General features: G+C 56.8%; 1 protein-coding gene across 3 annotated transcripts in view; it reads left to right on the top strand.

The window, feature by feature from the left end:
- TNS3 (tensin 3) overlaps positions 1 to 19,806 on the top strand; it is a 170,596-nt gene that overhangs the window by 136,299 nt on the left and 14,491 nt on the right. For all 3 annotated transcript variants that reach the window (XM_033088708.1, XM_033088707.1, XM_033088706.1), the window contains 4 exons: positions 12,239 to 12,410; positions 13,542 to 14,155; positions 14,697 to 14,783; positions 18,154 to 18,285. In XM_033088708.1, the coding sequence (XP_032944599.1) occupies positions 12,239 to 12,410; positions 13,542 to 14,155; positions 14,697 to 14,783; positions 18,154 to 18,285 (1,005 nt within the window). The remainder of the gene's footprint in view (positions 1 to 12,238; positions 12,411 to 13,541; positions 14,156 to 14,696; positions 14,784 to 18,153; positions 18,286 to 19,806) is intronic.

Below are 19,806 nucleotides of genomic sequence, written 5' to 3'. Positions count from 1 at the left end.
CTGCCCTGGAGCTTTGTCCTGTGTCTTGAAAGCCACACTCAGGACAAAGACCTCTTCTTTACCATGTGGACTCGTTCCTGTCGGGTTTCAGGCCACCAGGAATGGAGCACATCCTGCCACCTGACTGGTGGGGATGGAGTCCCAAGTCCTGTATAAATGTGGGGTCATTTGAAATGGGCTTTGAAGAATGCATAGGAGTTCTTTACCAGCTGGCTAGGAGAGCTTGGCCTTTCAGATAGAAACACCATGAGCGAGAAGAGGTGTTTAGACCTGCCAACAGCCTGTTGGTGGAATGGGCCACCAGCCAGGTGCTCAGGCTGAGTGGCTGGAGATTCTGCAGGTGGGGTCTGGGCGGCGGGTCAGAACCCACTGCCACCAGAAAAACCTGTAGGGTTTGAGCAGGGCAGTGACAGGAGGGAGATCCCCCACTGCCCTGGGCAGGGGATGGAGTCAAGAGCCTCCAGGATGGTGGCCCGGGCCAGGTGACAGGTGATGTCCCCATCCAGGGGACCCTGGCAGGTAGGAGCTGATCGGGGGCTGCGGTGGTTGCCAGAGGCTTCTCTTCTGTGAGCATGGCATCCCAGGGAAGCGGGTCCGCTTTGGGGGAGGTGGCACTGGAGGGGCAGGTCCTGAGTGGGCGGCTGTCCTAGGCCTGGCTGGGTGGCCTTCTCCCCTTCGCCAGCTGCTTGTCCCTTGGGTGACACTGGCCCCAGGACTGGAAGAAAGCCGAGGAGGATCTCAGCTGGGAGATTGCAAGAGATTAAGGGGGTGGGGAGGAAAAGGGGGTAGAAACGCAAAGGAAGCAAACTGTGCAGCTGAGTGAGGCGGGGCCACCGCGGCGGGGAGGCCCTGACTGGGCGGGCGCCACAGCCCAGGCCGCCAGGCCAGCCTGGGACTCGCCTCCTGCCCGCTCTCCCGGCCACCCTCCGAATGGGCCTCCTGGGAGGCGGCTGCCCTGCTTCCCACCCCAGCTCCCCCAGGACACTGGGACGCAGAGTTGCCCTGCCTCGGTGGGTGGGGGACACCCCTCTCCGCTCACCACTGCTGGGGACTCGCCCACAGCGCGTCCCCCGGCCCTCGGCGTTCAGGGCCCTTCCATGGACTGACCGGCGCCCCGGGGCACCCAGGTAAGCAGCGGCGCTCAGTCCCGGCCCACAGTGTTCAGGCCACTTCCCTTTGCTGCTGAAACCTGATCTCCGGTGGTGGGGGAGGGGACGGAGGCTGGGATGAGGTGGGCTTAGGGATCCCCAGGCTAGTCCGAAAGGAGCCAGTCTGGATTGGGAAGAAGAAGACTCTTCCCAGTGTCCCTGTCACTTGGTGACAGCCCTCAGGGCCCTGAGACTCTGGGTCCAAACACCCAGCTCCGGAGCCTGGGGCTCCTTCTAGAAGAAAAGCCGCTTTGTCTGCGAGACGCACGGGGTGGAGGGAGCCTGGCTCACAGATGTGCGGCTTTCCGGAGGCCTCTTCCAGCCCGGCATTCTTGTGCTGAAACCAGAAAATGTGCTGCCTCCTTCCAGGGCTGTCGCCTGCACCTCGGCTGTCCCCTTCACCCCTGGCATGTCCCCTCCACCCCTGGCATGTCCCCTCCACCCCTGGCTGTCCCCTCCACCCCTGGCCGTCCCCTCCACCCCTGGCCGTCCCCTCCACCCCTGGCATGTCCCCTCTACCCCTGGCCGTCCCCTCCACCCCTGGCATGTCCCCTCCACCTTTGGCCGTCCCCTCCACCCCTGGCCGTCCCCTCCACCCCTGGCATGTCCCCTCAACCTTTGGCCGTCCCCTCCACCCCTGGCCGCCCCCTTCACCTGGCCGTCCCCTCCACCCTGGCCGTCCCCTCCACCCCTGGCCGTCCCCTCCACCCTGGCTGTGTCCTCCAAGTTTTCTCGCACACCTCCAAGGAGACAGTTTTCTTAAATGCTGCAAGCAGGCGTCAGGAGCCAAGTTGGGGATTCAGAATGAGAGTTACTGTTGTCCCAAACAAGTCACTACTGTCACACAAGACCTACAGCCACCAAAGTAACCTGCTCACATCAAGAGAGCTTCCCGAGGGAAGTGTGTAGGTCCGTCCTGAGTCTTGCCCCTGACATGTCCGAGGTGAGCCACTGGGCGTGGGCCCAGCTCTCGGGGTGGCCTGGGCAGGGCAGGTGCCCAGATCATAGTGGCCATGGTGGGGCATCCGTGTCCGGCCGCGAATTCTGCTGTCACACCACGTGTGTGTGTTAGCTGGAAGGATGTGGACGATGAGGGGGGAACCCCAACACACTGCGCTGTGGAAAAGGCTGTGCGAAGGCAGGAAGAAAGATAAGCCCCAGCGGGCAGCGCCTCTCTGTCACTCCCTGCCCGAGTGTCCCCCGTTTGCTCCCCTGAGGATGGTGACATGTCTCTGCAGTTGAATGGAAGACGGTGTCTGTTCACATGTTTCCTGTGTTTTGCACACGTTTATATGCACCACAACAATTTTCCATGAATCTCAAATGTGTATCATTTATTAGAAATTGTGTGAGCAGGATGGAGCTATTTTTCTAACCCCAGAGGTGAGATTAAGAGAGTTTGGGTTGGTGTGTACTAGGAGGGACGTAGCCCCCTCCCTCCGGGGGCATGTGGCCCGGTTCCGGAGGGGCTTCCCGCAGGCAGCCTGGGCTTTCTAAGTGGAACCCACAGGCCCAGGGCCATGGGCAGCACTCAGCGCCCCGACCTTCTCCTGTGCGTCCTCGTCCTGCTCGGGGCGTTAGAGTGTGTTTGCGGGAAGAGGCAGCCACTTCAGGGCAGGGTTCTTTTATTCAGTTCGGCCCCTGACTTTGAGATCTTCCTGATGGTGGCGAAGATGTCTCCTGGAGAAAGTGTAGCCTCCTTTCAAGTTGTGGAGATGTGCTGGCCGCCTTTGAGCAAGTTTCTTAGCCTGGTCTCCAGAACCACTGTCCTCGTGCCCACAGGAAGGTTTTCACCAGGAGCAGGTCAGGTGACACGTGCACACGGCTTCGCAGTGCTAGGCACGCAATGGGCATTCGGCTGGGAGCGGCCATTCTTCTTATTTCCATTATTATCTTTATAAAGAAAGCGACCGTGCATTGGGGCTAGGATGGTAGGGCATTTTGAGACACCTGGAACTGGAAAGCTGAGGACGTCGACCAGCTCCTGCAGCTGCCACAGAGCTGCACCGAGAGTGTGGCGACAGCCAGACCCGCGTATAGTTCAGGTGTGATGACTGGGGGCTCTGGGTACACAGAGTGGCTCACTAAGGACCATTTATGGACACTCAGCCTGACAGCTGCCCACTTGTCTTTCTCTCTTTGACTCAGTTTCCCCTGCCTGTATCTTAAGGAAACGGTAAATAACCCAACAGTATAAAGCTGCTCAGTGGAGCGGGCCCTGGACGGGCAGGCAGGCTGAGTGGTGAGGGGTGTTAGCCCCCGGTGCCGGGCTCCCAGGTGGGCAGGCTGAGTGGTGAGGGGTGTCAGGTCCCCCCTTCCCGGTGCTGGGCTCCCCGCCGTCAGCTCAGAGCCCCCTCTTGGGAGCTCCTCTCACTCACTCTACACAAGACCCGCCTGAGCCTGTCCTGACTCCACACATTCTCTTATGATCGCGAGGCAGCGGGACCACCATTTATCTAAGAACAGGCGTCCAGACACCGCGGTCACAGCCCACACAGCCCATCCCCCTGCCGCCCTCCAGAATGTACGCATAAGAGCCCTGGACTGAAAAGTCCAGAGCAGCTCAGCTTCAGGTCGGCCACTACATAGCAAGGTGACCTTGGCCTGGGGCCGTGCCTGTGGTCTGGCGTTTGACACTTGGTAGCCTCAGGGGCCACAGGTGGGCGTCTCGGGAAAGGTGGGTGGGTACCAGCCAGACCAGATCCATAAAATGAGACAGGATTTTACAAACCCAGAGTGGGCGAGAGCGGGATGAAGAGGGAGGCCTGGGCCTGGGCTGTGATTGCGCCTTAGCTGGGCAGAAGGCGTGGGATCACTAGGACAGAAAGTTGCCTGGGTGACTGAGTGCAGATAAAGGACCTTCTGGAATGCCCTGGAGTTCCTTGACAGCTCTGGACAGGGCTGTAGTGACACAGACAGACGGGCAGACGGACGGGGCCAGGCTGACAGGCGTGAGGAGGCGTGCGTCCCCTGCAAGGTCACTGCGTTCCCCTCCCGGAGCTCTGCCTCAAGCTTGTCACACGGCCGTTCTCCATGGCTCAGATGGGACACAGGGCGAGGACACCGCTGCCCGCTTCGGGCCTGGCTAGAATCTCAGCAGCTAAATGCCTTGCGAACAGCAGACTCTGGCTTCTGAAATCGGGGGATGCGTGCCCCTAGCTGCTGAGGGTCCCCACTGTGTGGGCCGGGCCCCCAGGGCCCAGGTGAGGGTCCTTGGAATTATGTCCATTAAATCTTTCTAGGAAATAGGGTTCTCCGGCCACACAAGAGCAATGAGAGATTCCAGCAGCGTCCTGGCTGTCAATCTCCACCGTGCAGTCTGGATGGCAGGGAGCTGTCATCCTGGAAAACATCCCTCAGGCTTCATATGTCAGTGTGGGCACTGAAGTGACCTTTCTTTAGAAGGTCTGTGGCAAAGTTACTGTGTGTCCTCGTCCCACTTTTAAAGCAGCCAGATTGGCTGGGAATCTGTCTGAAGGGGGAAGGAAGGAGCAAGGCCCAGCTATGGGACGGGGGTCGTCCTGGGCCCCTGCGACTTGCACCCACACAGGGGTCGGGGTCCGGCCACGTCACTGACTCAGGCTGGGCAGCGTGTCACAGGGTCTGTGCCTTCCGCCAGCAGCGCGTCCATTCCCGTGTAAGCTGGGTCACCTCGCATCATGCTCTTCACCGGCCTGTCCCCTCTGAGCGAGTGGCACAGCTTTTCCCTCTGCTTGGGAAACGCCATCTCTGGATTGGTGGCTCAGTACGAGGGGGGCCTCAGGGGAGTCAGACCCCCACCCCCAGGCCCGTTCTTCTCCGTCTCCCTTCCCACTGGCTAGAGTTTCAGCCAAGGGCTGTGTCCATGGGCTGCTTTCTGCTGCAAGCAACAAGCCCCAAATCAAAGTGGCTAAAGGAATACAAAGGACATGGGATGTTCACTGGAGCTAGAGCTGGGAGGTACCCACATGTCTGTTCAGGGATGAAGGGACAAACAGAATGTGATTCCTGCACACAGTGGAGTGCTGCCAGCCGTAGAGAGGAAGGGAATTCTGACACCTGCTCTAACACAGATGGACCTCGGGGACCTAAGGTTCTGAGGTTCCACTTCTGTGTGGTCACTGGAGCGGTCAGACTCGTCGGGGAGAAAGTCGATGGTGCTGGTGGCAGGGCTGGGGGGGAGGGGCAGCCAGGGTTTAGTGGGGACGGTTTCAGCTTTGCGGGATGACAGTTCTGTGGATGGATGTGGTGACGGCTGCCCCAGTGTGACTGGACTCAGTGCCAGCAGGTTGTACACTTAATAAAGATGGCGAAGTTTATGTGAAGTACGCTTCACCACAACTGGAAAAGAAAGGGAAATTCAGGTGAGCACGGAGGGTGGTTCTGGCCTCAGGCCTGGAGGCGCCAGGCCTCACTCCTACCCCTGGTGTCCCAGCTCCACGTGCCACTCCCAGGAACCCAGGACCTCAGCCCCAGACCGTTCTTCTGAACCAGCAGCCGGGCGGCAGTGTGTCCCTGAGAGCTCTCACGACGCCACTGTGCCAGCTGCCGCGTTCACGGGTTGCTAAGGGCCCATTGGAGACACTGGCCTCGCCTGGTGCATCTTAATGTAGAAACTGCTTTGCAAACCCTCAGTGTGAAGGGAATTCCACATTAGAATTCCCTACCCGGAACCCACAAAGTGAGGCGAATGTGCTTTCAGTCCAGCATGTGTGAATCCGAACCTCCGCCAAGAAGGGGGACGTCTTCAAAGGACAAGAGGAAAGAGGGTCCCCAGTGTCATGAACTACTGCTCTGCGTGTCCTGGTTTGTTTCTGTTACTGGGTAAAAGGGACACTGCCTGTGTTTCTGAAGGGATCCGTCCGGTGTGGATAAGGACTTCCAGGAGGGTCACCCTGTTAACAGGGACCGCGAGTAGAGCGCTGGCTGGGCACACCCACCCCGTCGGGCAGTGAGGACGTCGGATGCTTCTAGAACAGCCAGTTCATCCTGTGTGCACTTCCCTGGAGCTTATGAAACCTGGATACCTCCTGCCATAGAACACATCCGTATTATGTGACTGGACGGAAGGGGTTCCAAGAGAAGGAACTCAAGGCCGAGGAAGTGACCGCATTGGGGTCCTTCCTCATTTCCTTCTGTGTTTGGGGTTGTCTGTGCGGCCCGAGATGCAGCCCTTTGCTTTTCATTAAAACAACAACAACACATATAATGGCCTGTACTTTTCCAGTCTTCACTAATTAATTCTCATTCTATCTGGCTCCCCGCCCATCTTTCTTTCCTTTGCTTTCCAGAAGGTTGGTTAAATGGCCTGTTGTTCAGAGAAAAAGAACAGAAGAATTATAAGATCAGGACCCCCTTAAAACAAAAACGCAAACAAACAACAACAAAAAAAACCTATCGAACTCCCCATATAAAGTCTTGCTTTCTTAAAACGATACTTTACATTTAGAGCTAACCAGCAGGAAAAAGACTGTTTTATCTATGGAATGTTTTGTGTAAACCTCGTGGTAACCAGAAAGCGAAAATCTAGAGCAGAGACAAGAAACAAGGAAAGGGGACACAGAGCAAATCACCGTGGAAAACCACCAGTCCACCAACGTAGACAAACGGGAGGAGGCCCTGGAAATCGTCTGAACTGAGCCTGACGGGTGCGGTTCTGTCGAGATCAGGACCTGAAGGTCCCAAGCTTTGGCCTGGGTCCAGCGGTCCAGGACTGGCAGAGAGCCAGGCTGGGACTTGGGGTCACGGCTCTCCCTCCTGGCAGCCCCAGATCTCACCCCTAGAAATGTAGTGAGAGGAGGGGATAAAACATTTGCTAAAAGCTCTCAAGTGGTGAAGGGAGCTTCCTAGTTAAGTACAACCTCCCAGGTGGAACTGGGAGAGGAGACCCTCGAGGTACACACATCACAGACGGACGTGAAGGAGTCATAGATGGATAGCTGTGGGTGGAAGATGAGATAATAGATGGAAGAAAGAGCAAAATGGATCATGGACTGATAGAAATCCTCACTCACTCCTTCAAGTTTATTGCGATTCTGCCTGTTTATTACGTGTCAAAGGTTGAGGCTGACTTTTGGGCAGTTAAATAACAAAACTCAAGTTTCTTTGGATAGGCAAGTGTACTCTTGACTTCAGTTAAATTTATTTTGTTTTTAAAGGTCTTATAAAAAGCTTAATGGTAATTTGTAATTGTTAACAGAATTAATACATGAGTGACTAATTTTTATGCCTTTGTAAGACTTTTAATGTCACCAGGAAGACAAGGAAATGCTGATTTTTTTTTTAATGTCACATGCCCTGACTTTGTTAGTAAGTTGTGCTTCCTGCACCCAAGATCCCAGCTGTACTTGGATAAACCTTGATGTTGGGGTAAGTCCTCAGTTTTCACTCTGTCGGGCAGACAGGGGCTTTAGAGGACAGTGAGCCAGGGGGTCCCGTTCTTCCTGTTAAGTTATGTGTGAGGTAAATAGAGGACAGTGGGGAGTGAATGGTATCCGGCTTCCCACAGACCTCCTGCTGCAGCTCCAACACAGCATAAAAATAGACCTTGTGGAAGGGAGCCTGTGACCCGCTGACCCTTGTTCTGGGCAAAGGAAGTGCAGGAAGGGGATGAGGGGAGAACAGCCGGGCTGTGTCCGAGGGCCCAGAGTGAGAGGGCGCCCTCGTCCTGCAGACCAGGACCGGCTGGCACTGGGGACAATCCCAGAAGTGAGGGGTTTGCATTTCTAAGCACGGAGGGCGTTCTGCGTCCTCTGTGTGATCACAGGCAGGGGTAGAAGTGAGAACATGGTGAGGGAGGGCAGAAGTGCAGCTTTGCGGGGAGGGTACAGGGTCCTGAAAGAGGCGTGTGTTGGGAGCCCAGATCAGGGGGGCAGCAGGGCTGTGCCGTGCATGGGGCCCTCGTGTGGGCTTGTCCCCCAACCTGTATGCTCATCCCCATGGGGAGGTGTGGCCCAGGAAGATGTCTGCCTGCCCTGCAGCCCTGTGGGTTTGGTGTAGGACCCGAGTGCTCACCGCGTTCGGAGCGGAGACGGCCGGCCAGGCACAGTCACGTAGAGGCCGCTTCCTCCCATGTCACCTGCAGGACCTCCGAGTCGCCCCGGCCTCCTTGGTCCAGACCTGAGACAGAGGCCAGAACCCGAACAGGCAGCTGGGCCACGGACAGTTGTCCTCTTAGAAATTTCACCTGTCAATTAGCTGAACAACAAGTGTGCAAAATACAGCACAGCGCATTCTGCTCATAGGACGAGCATGTTCCTAGGAGTGAGGTGAATCCGTGCAGTGGGATTTGTGGTCTATGGTCCAACCCACGGAGCTGGTGCATTTGTCTGTCCTCCTCTGGCCTGTGGGGTCCCTGTTCTCACACTCTCGATCCCCAGCAGGGACAGTAGTCAGCACCCACTTTGTGCCCCAGTCCCCCTGAGGCCACACGCAGGCCGGGTGGTGGTGGTGGTGGCCGCCAGCTGCACGCATCTGAGCGCCTGAGTCCCAGGCTGGGGCCAGGTGGGCCAAGATCCTGGACTGCCCTTCTCCGGATGGAGGGTTGAGTCCTGTTGCCTGGGGCAGGACTGAGCCGAGAGCTGGCCCTGAGCTGTGAGCAAGGCCCTTGTGTGGGAGGCGCTGTGCTTGCCGTTTTGGGGAACAGGCAGCGTGATCACAGGACAGAGCGGGTCCTGTTTCCTTTGTTGTCACCTCCTTTGGTGGATGTCTCAGGCGCCATGAGAGTGTGGCACGGATTGTCGAGGTGCTGGTGACTCTGGGACTGTGCCCACGGGGTGTGCAGCCCACAGCACCACGGGGGGCAATGGAGCTGGCAGGCCTGGGAGCTAATGATCCCACAAGTGGGTGCTGCTGCCTGGGCTGTGCCACGCGGGCATGAGCCGTTTCTGACCCTGTGCCCCTGCGTGGGGCCCTGGGGGCTGTGGGCACCTCTGTCCTCCCACACCTCAGGCCACCCCTTGACCTATGCTCCCTCTGTTTTCCCGGCCCTGTCCTTTTCCCTTCAACCTCCAAGCCTCTGCTAACTCGTTCACTCATTCATTCATTCGTTCATAGCCCGAGTGACCTGGGCCCCCACCTGCGGCCAGCTCAGTGGTGGGGCCTGCAGTGTCCAGGGGCAGCTCCTGCCCTGTGAGCACAGAACCCACAGAGGGGGCCCTGCACCCATGTCGCATCCTTTAGTCTGTCAGACTCCCACCCATCCTTCCCGGCTTCCATCACATGCCACTTCCTCCAGGAAGCTTTCCAGCTCTCCCCAGACAGAAGCATTCCTCCTGCAGTTATCTGAAGCTCTCAGGCTGCACCTCACATCCTGTCTCTTTGTCTCCTCATCTCCTCATTCTGACAAGTGCTCACCCCCCACCCCCAGAGGGAGCCCACTCCCCGCTCTGCACTGACAGCTGGCAGGTACTCAGCAAATACACTCCGTGTCTGCAGATGTTATTTTAGCGTCAAGATGGGATGTGCTGGTGCTGGTGCTGGTGCAGAGCCATCTGAAAACCATGCCTTGGCATTTGTCTCCCAGCTTGGGTCGGAGGGATTGAAGGGTGGCTCTGAACTGTGCAGCTGGTGAACTAAACATTCACTTCAGGACATTGAGTGGGGAATGTCCTCCTGGGGCGCGGGGCCGTTGTGCACTGTGTAGTAAGAACACTGGGTCTGCTCCGGGAATTGTCAGGCAAGGGCAACAGGAGGCACGCAGGCGGGCGTGTCCACACGCTGGCACCCACCGGGCCACCCTGGTGGCACCCACGCAGCCCACTCTGGGGGCAGTTGCACTCGGGAGACGGAGCCCCTCCCAGGGGCTTCCAGTGTGGTTCGTACAAATGGAACATTAGCAGTGGGCTTTTCTATAGTGAACAGTTTACCAAATGTTTAATAAACTTAACACTGAAACTGACTCTCGCCCTCCCGCAAATTGGACAAGGTGCTGTATTTAAAGTTTGTCTTTGACTTTCATAAGTATTACTATTATGTGAATGTATGTAGTGTTTTTACTTATCTTGCTTAAGTTTCTTGGATTTTTTTTTTTTTAACATGCAGCTTGATTTCTTTAGTCTGTTTGGGGAAATTCTCAGTAAACATCTTTCCAGCATTCTGCCTCATTCAATTTCTCCACCCCCTTCTTGGACTCCACCTACACGAATGTTAGTTTTCATCGCGTCCCATATGTCTTTATGCTCATTTCTGTATTTTTCATACTCTTTCTTCTGTGTTTCTGGCTGGGTATTTTCCTGGTTTATCTCCCAGATCACTCATCATTTCTTCTGCTGTGTCAATCTGATAAATCTTTCACCAAATGCTTAATTTCATTGTGTTCTGAAGTTCTAGGATTTCTATTTGATTATTCTTAATGTACTCCAGTGGTCTGGTGAAATTCTCCACCTTTTCTTCTATTTTCTGAAACATCTCTACTTTAGTTATTTTATAATCTGTGTCTTTAAATTCCAATTTTTTTATCAGCTTGGGTGTTTTTTCTGTCTTTACTTTTTTTCTTAATTTTCATTTCTTTGTGCTATTACCTGGCATTGCTCATCAGTTTTTTTTTAATTAAATATTTGATATTGCATCCAAAAATTATATAGATGGATGAATAGATAGATGATAAATAGAAGATAAGTGACATATAGAGATAGCTAGCTAGCTAGCTGGATAGATAGAAGAATGGATGGATGAATGATTGGTTGGATGGATGGATACATGGATGGATGGATGGATGGATGGATGGATGGATGGATACATGGATACATGGATGGAAGGATGGATGGAAGGATGGAGGCAGGCTCTGAGGCTGTTGAATCCCTCAGAAAGGACGGGACTTGGTTTGAGGCAGGCTTTTTAGATCCAGTCAGGGCTGATCAGATCCGGTCAGGGCTGATCTGTTCCTGGAACTTGTACTCCCAGGCTTCAGCCTCGAGGGACCTCTCCTTGGGTCCTTGCTGTGCTTGCAGTGGCCCCTCTTCCTAGCTGAGGTGCTGAGTGCTGAGTCTCGTTCTCAGCCCCACCACGAGAGTGCCCAGATCCCTCTTATCTGACGTTTCTCGGTAGCACTGCTGTCGTGGTCACCCTGCTTTGGCCCTGTGCCTCTGAGCTTCGGAGTCAGTAACACCTGGAGGGGAGACTGCTCTGAGCGTGCCAGTCCTTTCTCTGTGGTCCCTTTCCTCTGTGCTCTTTGCCTTTCATGCCCTGGCTGCCTTGGAGCTCTGCTCCCCAGTTTTTGTCTCCCCAGACCCGTGGGATTCCCTTGACTATGGGCTTCCGTTTGGCCTTTGTGCCATATGCTCCCGAATGGGTCTGTGTCGGGCAAAACTGCCATGGCCGTGATGCCCCTCAGTGCCGTCCCGTCCCAGGACTGAGTCATATGAGTGATGCGGAGTTTCTTGGCTTTTCTATTCTCTTACCAGTCCTCCGTGGCTTTCAAGCAGAAAGCAAAATGACCTGTGTTTCTCACAGTATTATTGTATGATATTTGTACATTTGTCCAGTTCTAAAGCTTACTTAGAAAAATAGACAAGGTTTCAAAAATACCGAGAAATAACGGAGATGCTGGGCCTTGGGCGTGGTGGGCGTTTCGTGAGTGGAATGCGGTCACACAGGCAGGTGTTCAAGGCTCTGGGCTTCTCATCTGCCGCGATGGGCCCAGCGGGTGGTCACTGGACCTCACAGGGCGAGGACACCAGGGCCAGGCCGTACTGGAGGGGGGAAGTGTGCCCAGAAAGCAGGGACCCAGGTGCGAGCCGAGTTCCCAGTTTGCAGAGGGAAGGCCTGGCCCTTTCTAAAGTGACAAACGGCCTGGGTCGGCTACACGCTCAGTAGTCGGTCCGGGTAGACTGGTCTGCAGGTGGTGACATCGTGCTCCCCTCCCGGGTCACAGGGCCTCATGGGCAGCACAGTGAGGATGACAGCTCACGGTACCGTATTGGACGCTGTGGTGAGGGACTGACGTTGGGTGACTCGAGTTTGGGAAATGCTCCCCTGCTCGGTGGGGTCTGTACCTCCTTTGGCAGCAGGAAGCTTCAGAAGTGACACCGTACCGTACAGGAAGAAGGGCCCAGGCTGAGGCTCCCCGAGTCCTGTAACCAGGTCCCTCTGCTCTTGTGTCATTGCCACAGAACCACGAGGCTGCCCTGAGGTCCTCGGTCACGCCGTGGGGATGTCAGAGAGCCCCGTGGGAGCCAAACCTGCAGTGCTCCGGGCGGACGTGCCCACAGCGCCCTCCTTCCAGCGGGCATTCACGTCCTCCTGCACAGTGTCCAGCAGCAGCCCCAGCCAGCGGCGGGACAGGTACTGACCCAGGCTGCAGCCACAGGCCCGCACACCAGCCCGTGAGAGGCCGGCCAGGGCTCGTCCTGCAAATGACCCCGGGCCCCTTTGTGGAATGACAGCTGTCACTCTTCAGATGTACATTGTGAAGGAAAGTCCTGAGCGCGTCACTGTTAACAGGCAGGATGCACGGGAGCTCACCTCCACCTGGCGTCTGGTGACAGTGCCCGTGAAGGAGCAGGTGCCAGGGGAGGGCTGTCTGAGCTGGGGCTGGGCGGGGGTGCGGGGGCCTGACGGCCAGGACGGGCCTGCCTCCAGGCTCATGGAATTTGTGATGCTGTTGGGAGAGCAGAGGGACACTCGGTGGGACGAGAAGGGCAGACAAGAGGGGCCGTGACGGAGAGAAATATCCTGTTTCTATTTCACAAAGGAGCAAGTCCGTGGCTCAGAGCAAGCTGGTCCCAGGGCTGCTCGTGTGGGTTCAGTGCTCCCCAGAGAACCCCTCGGCTCTTCTCCCTTCTGTGTGGATGTGACACCACACACAACACATGAGTGTTTGCTAGTGAACTAAACACGCGTGTGCAATCGGGTGGTTTGTCAGCCAACTTTCTGTATCCCTGCATGTGGAGTAGTTTCCAATATTCTCCCCCGTGCCCCCAGTCAGCTGGTTTGTCCAGCGAGCCCTCATTGAACACTGACAGCCTGGTGCCCATATTAGGCATCAGGGAAAGAAGGAGAAAATGGGGGACAGAGTTGTACCTGGAGGCCGTGGGCTCTTCAAGAAGCAGACCCTAAGCCGCAGCTGATGACAGCTTGGTTGACACCTGTGCCCGGTGTGGTGGGACCAGGGGTCAGCGCCAGTCCCCAGGTGCACAGACGCTGGCCGGGTGCTGGGCACGGTCTGGGCAGCTCCAAGTTGGTGACACATGGAGCTTCGTGTTACAGAACGGGAGGGCCTTGTCTAGTTGAAGAGCAAAGGTGGCTGGGGCGGCTGGGGGTCCATGACATGAGCACTGTACCCACGAGGGACTGTGGAGGGGCTGCCCTGGGGCCGGCCGTGGCTGTGCCTTGCTCACATGCTGCCCGTGGCTCATTTGTTGGCCCCTCCATGGATTGGGATCCTCTCTGACGCTTGCTTTGTCTCCTGAACAGCGTGCCCTCCGCCGAGCACCAGTGGGTGGAGACCAGCCCCAAAGCCACACGGGCCCTGCTGGGGAGCAGCCGGCCCCCAGGAAGCCTTCTCTGCGCCAGCGAGTTCCCGGGTCCCAGCAAGGACGGCCCTGGCGCCGGCCGGCCGCATCTCCTGCCTGCCGAGCTCACAGCCTCTTTCCACAGCCATGAGCTCTCCCTGGTGGAGCTGCCGGAAGCCTTGGGCCCCCCGAGCGGCCAGGCCTTCCTGGGCCTGCCCCCCAGGGAGGACCCTGGGGCCCTGCTGGCCAGTTCCCACAGAGTGGCCCAGCCCCCCGGCACCCCGCGGACGGCAGCAGCTGCCGACAATGGTTTCCTGCCCCACAGCTTTCTCACGGTGGCGCCTGGACACGGCGGCCACCACAGCCCCGTCCTGCAGGGCCAGGGCCTGCCCCTGCCCGGGCAGCCGCCGCTTCCCGAGAAGAAGCGGGCCTCGGAGGGGGACCGCTCCTTCGGCTCCGTGTCGCCGTCGTCCAGCGGCTTCTCCAGCCCCCACAGCGGGAGCACGATGAGCATTCCCTTCCCCAACGTCCTGCCCGACTTCCCCAAGCCGCCCGAGGCAGTGGCTCCTTGCCCAGGTATGTGTCCCCTCCTCCGCGGGACCCACCGTCTTCACTAAGGAAGGAGCCAGTGCCACCGCTGGTGCTGGGCTGGGCGCCTGGAGGGGGACGCCGACGGAGCAGCAGGGGTGTGTCCGTCCTCTGTGTCCCCGTCCCCACAGCTGAGACTCCTTCCGACAGCAGGCCCCACCGTTCCCGCCGTGCTTCTCTTTTCAGTGGGCATCCTGCTTGTTCAGAATAACTTCTGTTCTTTAATGAAATGCTTTTATTCGCAATTTGATGATGAGCCATTTCAGATTATGGGAAGATGACCCTGGCACCCTCCAGCACCCCCGGCTAGTTCTGTTTGCTCCCGCCTTCTGACCATGCGCCGCTGTCACGTGCTGCGTGGTCCTGGTCACAGAGTCCTGCTGTCTGTCCTGCTCCCGGCACTCATCTTCTCCGGAGACCCTACACCCTACACCCCGGGGTGGGGACTCTGACCTTCTAGTTCCCTGGGAGGTGAGAGCTAGCAATAAAACGCCCTGCACAATGCCTGCTTTTAAATTCTGTTTTGCAGATAATCCAGGCGATAAGCACGTGTCCGTGAGCTTCGTGCAAGACACCTCCAGGTTCTGGTACAAGGCGGACATCTCCAGAGAACAAGGTGCGTGGCAGACAGGGCTCCGAGTCCTGTGTGCGGCGGGGCCTGAGGGGGGCATGAGGGCGCCGCTCCCCAGGAGCCGAGTTACAGCAGGGCTGCCCTGTGTTACACACCCCGGAAGTGCCGCGACCTCTAAGTCTCTGTAGGACAAGAGGGTCCTAGGGAGGGAGCTGCCGAGGAACAGGGGTGGCCTCGCGCTTTCCGGAGGGCAGGGTGTCATTTCTGCCAGCCGCCTGGTGGCGTCGTGGCTGGTGATATCTGCAGATTGTGACCGAGGGTCGGGAGGAAGGACAGACGTCCCTCCAGCACTGTTGCATCTGCTTGTGGGAAAGACAAGCGCTGATAACAGGCGCCTTGCACCTACGTGTGCCACCTGCATCTGCTGCAGCCTCACGGCAGCTGGGAAAATTTGAAATCACCCACAGTTTTGAGCAGCTAAGTCATGTGACATTCTTCACTGGAACTCAGATTCACGAGGTCTCCGAGAGGGAGCCTGACCGGCCATTAGAGCGGTGGCCCCTCTGGGGCAGCTCCTGGGCAAACAGTGGCCATTCCTTCAGCAGATCTCGTTTGTCCCCGAGACGTGCTGCCCTCCACTTGCAGGGAGCTGCTGTCTCCCTCACAGCTATGAGAGACACAGCCTCCTGGGGGCTCGTCATTCCTGGGAAGTCCCTCAGAGAGGACCGTGTGTGACTGGCCCAGGAGCCTGGGATGCACGGCCAAGACACAGGAAATGAAGTTCCCCCGTGAACGGTGGCTCGGGGCTGGGAAAGGGGGTGGCAGTAAACTGCCCACCATGGTCCCCACACAGCCCACGGGCTGTTCTGGGTGTGACCTCAACCTGGGGAAGAGAATCCTCAAGCCTGTCCCAAGGACGACTTGCCTGGACACCAAGAGTTAAGTGGCTGCAAACAGCACAGTCCCATTTCCTCTCTGAAATTCTTCTGTTCAATTAAGTAGATAATAAAAATGGTAAGAATGTGCATTTCTCCCCAAGAGCTCAATGAGACTATTGTCACTTCACACAGGGGGCCACAGTGGGAGAGGCATCCCATTCCCTCAATTGGCCTTTGTGGCTGAGCCTGGCACCATGATCCAGGCTCCACTGTTGTCCCCTCCCTGCTCTTGTCGCAAGAATTCCCATGACTGTGGTCCTCAGCTCCAGCGCCAGGGCACCTCGTCCAGCCAGACGGACTCTGAGAAGTGCTGGTCGAGCACTGGATTCTAGAACACTCCATGTGGACCCTCCCTTGGCGCAGCCTTTTACACCGGGGTGCTGGGTGGGGCCAGGCTGCCCCCTTCTCCATGGGACAACCCGGGCTCCTGCTTTGGAAGCCGGCAGCCTTGGCTTCAGTGTGCCAGGTGACTCCCAGGGGAACGCAGGTGACAGAGCCAGCCTGAGGGTGGATGGGCGAGGTGCTCAGTGGGAGGCACTGTTGCTGGCACCTGGTAGGCACACAGTAGGCGGTAGCAGTCACTGTTGTCATCTGCCTAATTTAGTCACACATTTAAAAAGTCCCTTTGGGTGGAGTTCGCCTCAGAATAGCTGCCATGTGCCCTGGGCGCTGCTCTTTCCAGCTGAACTCTGAAAGCGTCACTTCCTCCACTTTCTCAACATTTTGTGTGGAGGACACCTCTACAGACGAATGTCCTGTGGGTGTGACAGCTTCTCCAAGGGGCAGAAAGCTGCCCGTGGAGTTTGCCTTCGTGTTGTGTTAACTGTCAAGATGTGCCTTTTGCTATAAAAGCTGCAGTGAGGTTTCAGGAAGACGCAGGAGGAAGACGCCTGGGTAGCCTCTTCTGGAGCATGATGGTCCCATGTTGCCATGGGGAGGTTCATTCCTTGGGGTGCTTCTAGGCGAACTTAAAAGTACTCAAGAGGAAGAGAGCGACAGGAAAATCAAGTTCCCGCATGTCCACTGACCCTGAAAGAGCCCGTTGCAGGGAGGGGAGGATGAGGATGGCCCTGCCCTCCACCGTCTTCGGAAACGTGGGTGGGGTTGGTGTGTCCTGTGGGATCTGCACTAGCTGGTTTTTACAACCTCAGCAGGCTGGACTCTCTGGCTCATTTCTTTTGCAAAGAGCAAGAGTCTAGCATTGTCCCCAAGCTGCCCTCCACTGGGAGAGGAGCCCAGCTGTCTAGCTCCCAGGCGGCCCAGGCTTCTGGGATGAAGCCTGGCGGGAGGAAGAGTTGGAGCTGACCGGCTGCCCTACACCTGGGGCCGGAGGTGGGGCGGGGCCAGGAGGGGCGGGGCCAGGGTGGGGCGGGGCCGCCCGTGGACAGCGCGTGCTCCCTACAGCGGGAGGTTGGGGCTGGACACTGTTATTTACTGAGGCGTCACAGGCGTCCTGCCACTCACTGGTTTATGTCCTCATTCTCTCCAGACAGCCTTTGGTTTTACAGAAAGGAGGCGTCTCTATGGCTGTAATCTTGTATTACTTTGTACTCGAAATTCCTAGTTTTCTGTCTTTTTTTTTTTTTAATAAAAGCTAAAAGTCTATAAAAGAAATCCTGAGATGAATACCTGTTACTAGAGAAAATTCTGGCCGGTGTCTGGGCAGCATCAACCTTGAGGTTACTGTCACCCTAAGTGGTCCTTCTGTCTTCCTCTGCTGTGCTGACCGGACCCCGGCTGCCAGATTTCAAGCAGGAAGGGGGCGGTGTTTTTTAAAGCAGTAATTATGAGCTAAACTTTCTGACCTCACCTAGGAAAGATGGAAAGAGTCCGTTCCGGGCTCAGCAGCTGGCCCTGAGTCATGGTGACGGCCACAGGGAGGAGTCAGCCCTGTCCAGGCCACACGCAGGAGGACCACCTGCAGCCACGTTTTTGCCATTCCCTGGGCAAATCCTGGAATTTGTATTAAGTATTGAGTAGCTTTGGGGCATATCCTGTTTATCTTCAGAAAGTGTGACTGGAAAGTTCTTTCCTTTCATTGGACGTTGAATGTGCACACATTCTAAGATCCCAAAGGAAAAAAAAAGCCATATGGCCCAGTGGGGACGGTGGGGCAGCTCTGCCTCGCTTCCTGCCCAGCCAGGCTGGTATGTGGGGGTCATCATTTGGGCTTCCTGGGTGCTGTGGGATGGATGGAGCCGTGTGTTTGGGGTAGCAGAGCCCTAGAGTGCTGGCCATGTCTGTGAGGCAGAGGGAGGGGCCGCCCTGCACCTCCGTGTCCTTCAGTAAGGTCCCCACGAGAACTGCACGTCACCATAGACCTCCCGAGGGCACTGAACCGCGCTTTGTCCCCTGGCCAGCTCCCACTGACCCAGTTTGCAGAAGGCATGAGAAGAGACCCTGCTCAGGGGACAGTCCCAGCAGAAACAGACTGTGTGTCCCCGGCACACACTCATGTCCCTCTGTTCCCTCCCTAGCCATCGCCATGCTGAAGGACAAAGAGCCGGGCTCGTTCATCGTCAGGGACAGCCACTCCTTCCGAGGCGCCTACGGTCTGGCCATGAAGGTGGCCACCCCCCCGCCTTCCGTCCTGCAGCTGAACAAGAAAGGTAGGGTCCCGGGGCTGACGTGCTGCGCTCACCTGTGTGTTGGTCGTGCACCCGCCCCTGACGGTGGCTGAAAACAGTGCTCATAGGCTTTCCTTGCGGTTGTGGTGTTTTCAGGTGTATTTTTCTAAGCACAGTCTTTATTCAAGAAAGACCGTTAATTATCTGTAAACCTTATTTCTTTATTGCTTTGAATGTGTGACCCGTTTCACTGTGCAGGTATTAGGACAGCAGCACAGGGCTCCACAAATGCGTCGTGTCCCCCTCTGTCCCCCTCCCTCCCTGTCAGACCACGCGTGATCGCTTCCTGCTCTGCTCACGGACGTTCTGCCCAGTGCCAGCAATGCGCCTTCCCCGTCCTTACGTGAAGGGAGCAGGCTGCACACACCCGTCTTGGGACGGACGAAAGTGCGGCCTGCAGTCATGTCATTGTCCCCTCTCCAGCAACGGCAGTGCCTTCCTCCTCCTTGCCCCTCACACTGCACAGGGGCGAAGGTTAGCCAATCGCAGGTAGATCCAGTCAGATCTTCCCCTACCCTTCCCAATGCCTTTCGCCATGAGCCGTGACCATGTACAGCCACGTTGGTGACGCCTAATGCACAGGTGACATCATCGTGAAGCGGACACGCATGTACACCGCCCAGGAGGTGCCTGGCAGGCAGCCCTGTGTACACCCCTTCCTTTGTGCCGTGAGCCGTCCCACTGTTACTCCTGGGGTCCGGTGACCCCACATTTGGCCACGTGAGACCTTTGAGCTGGCCCATGTCTTCTGCTGTCCCCGTTAGTCCAGGAGCACGGCCAGCCCTCTGCAACTGTGAATGTGTTGCAAACTCACTCTGCACTTCCCTGCCCAGTGTCCGCCCAGAGCCCTGGTCTGCTCACCAGGAAGGGCGTCAGGAAAGCCCGACCTGTCCCTCCGCGTGCTCTGTGCTATTGAGTGTCACCGCTTCTCTGCAGTGACCAGACCTAGGGAAGGTATCATTTCTAAAAATTCATGCACTCCTACTGACACTGCCCGTTCCAGTGTGGGCTCACAAAGTCCTTTCTCACCCTCTCACTCAGTGACCAGCTTGTTCCCAGCCACCGCAGACCATGCCACCCACAGCAAGAAGCCCAAGTGAAATGTAGACTGAAGGGTTTTTATACTAATCACCAAAATACGAATCCCTGAACATTATGGTTTTGCCTATTTTCAACCTTGTACGAGGAAACCACTGCAGTGTGGATTCTTCGGTGACTCTGGCTCAGAAGAGGCACTCATTCTGCTCCTGACGGCTTGTAGCTGCCGTCCCCCTCGTTGCTGGTAGCTTTCCATCCTCTGACTGATTGGGCTGCAGGCTATCCAGTCCACTGTTGGTGGACGCTCGGTTTTCAGTTTCTTCTTCTTTTCGGCTCACCCTGCCCTTCCTGCCTTTCCTACGACTGTGCCTCAAACTAAGGAAAGGGACAAGACTCTTGTACCCTCTTTCCTCTAAGTGGTGAGTGTGGACGGCCATCATCAGGTCACGTGGCTCCTGCTGTGGG

This window comes from Rhinolophus ferrumequinum, chromosome 20, assembly GCF_004115265.2.
Source record: "Rhinolophus ferrumequinum isolate MPI-CBG mRhiFer1 chromosome 20, mRhiFer1_v1.p, whole genome shotgun sequence".
Lineage (NCBI taxonomy): Eukaryota > Metazoa > Chordata > Mammalia > Chiroptera > Rhinolophidae > Rhinolophus > Rhinolophus ferrumequinum.
This window is presented reverse-complemented; position numbering and strand designations above follow the sequence as displayed.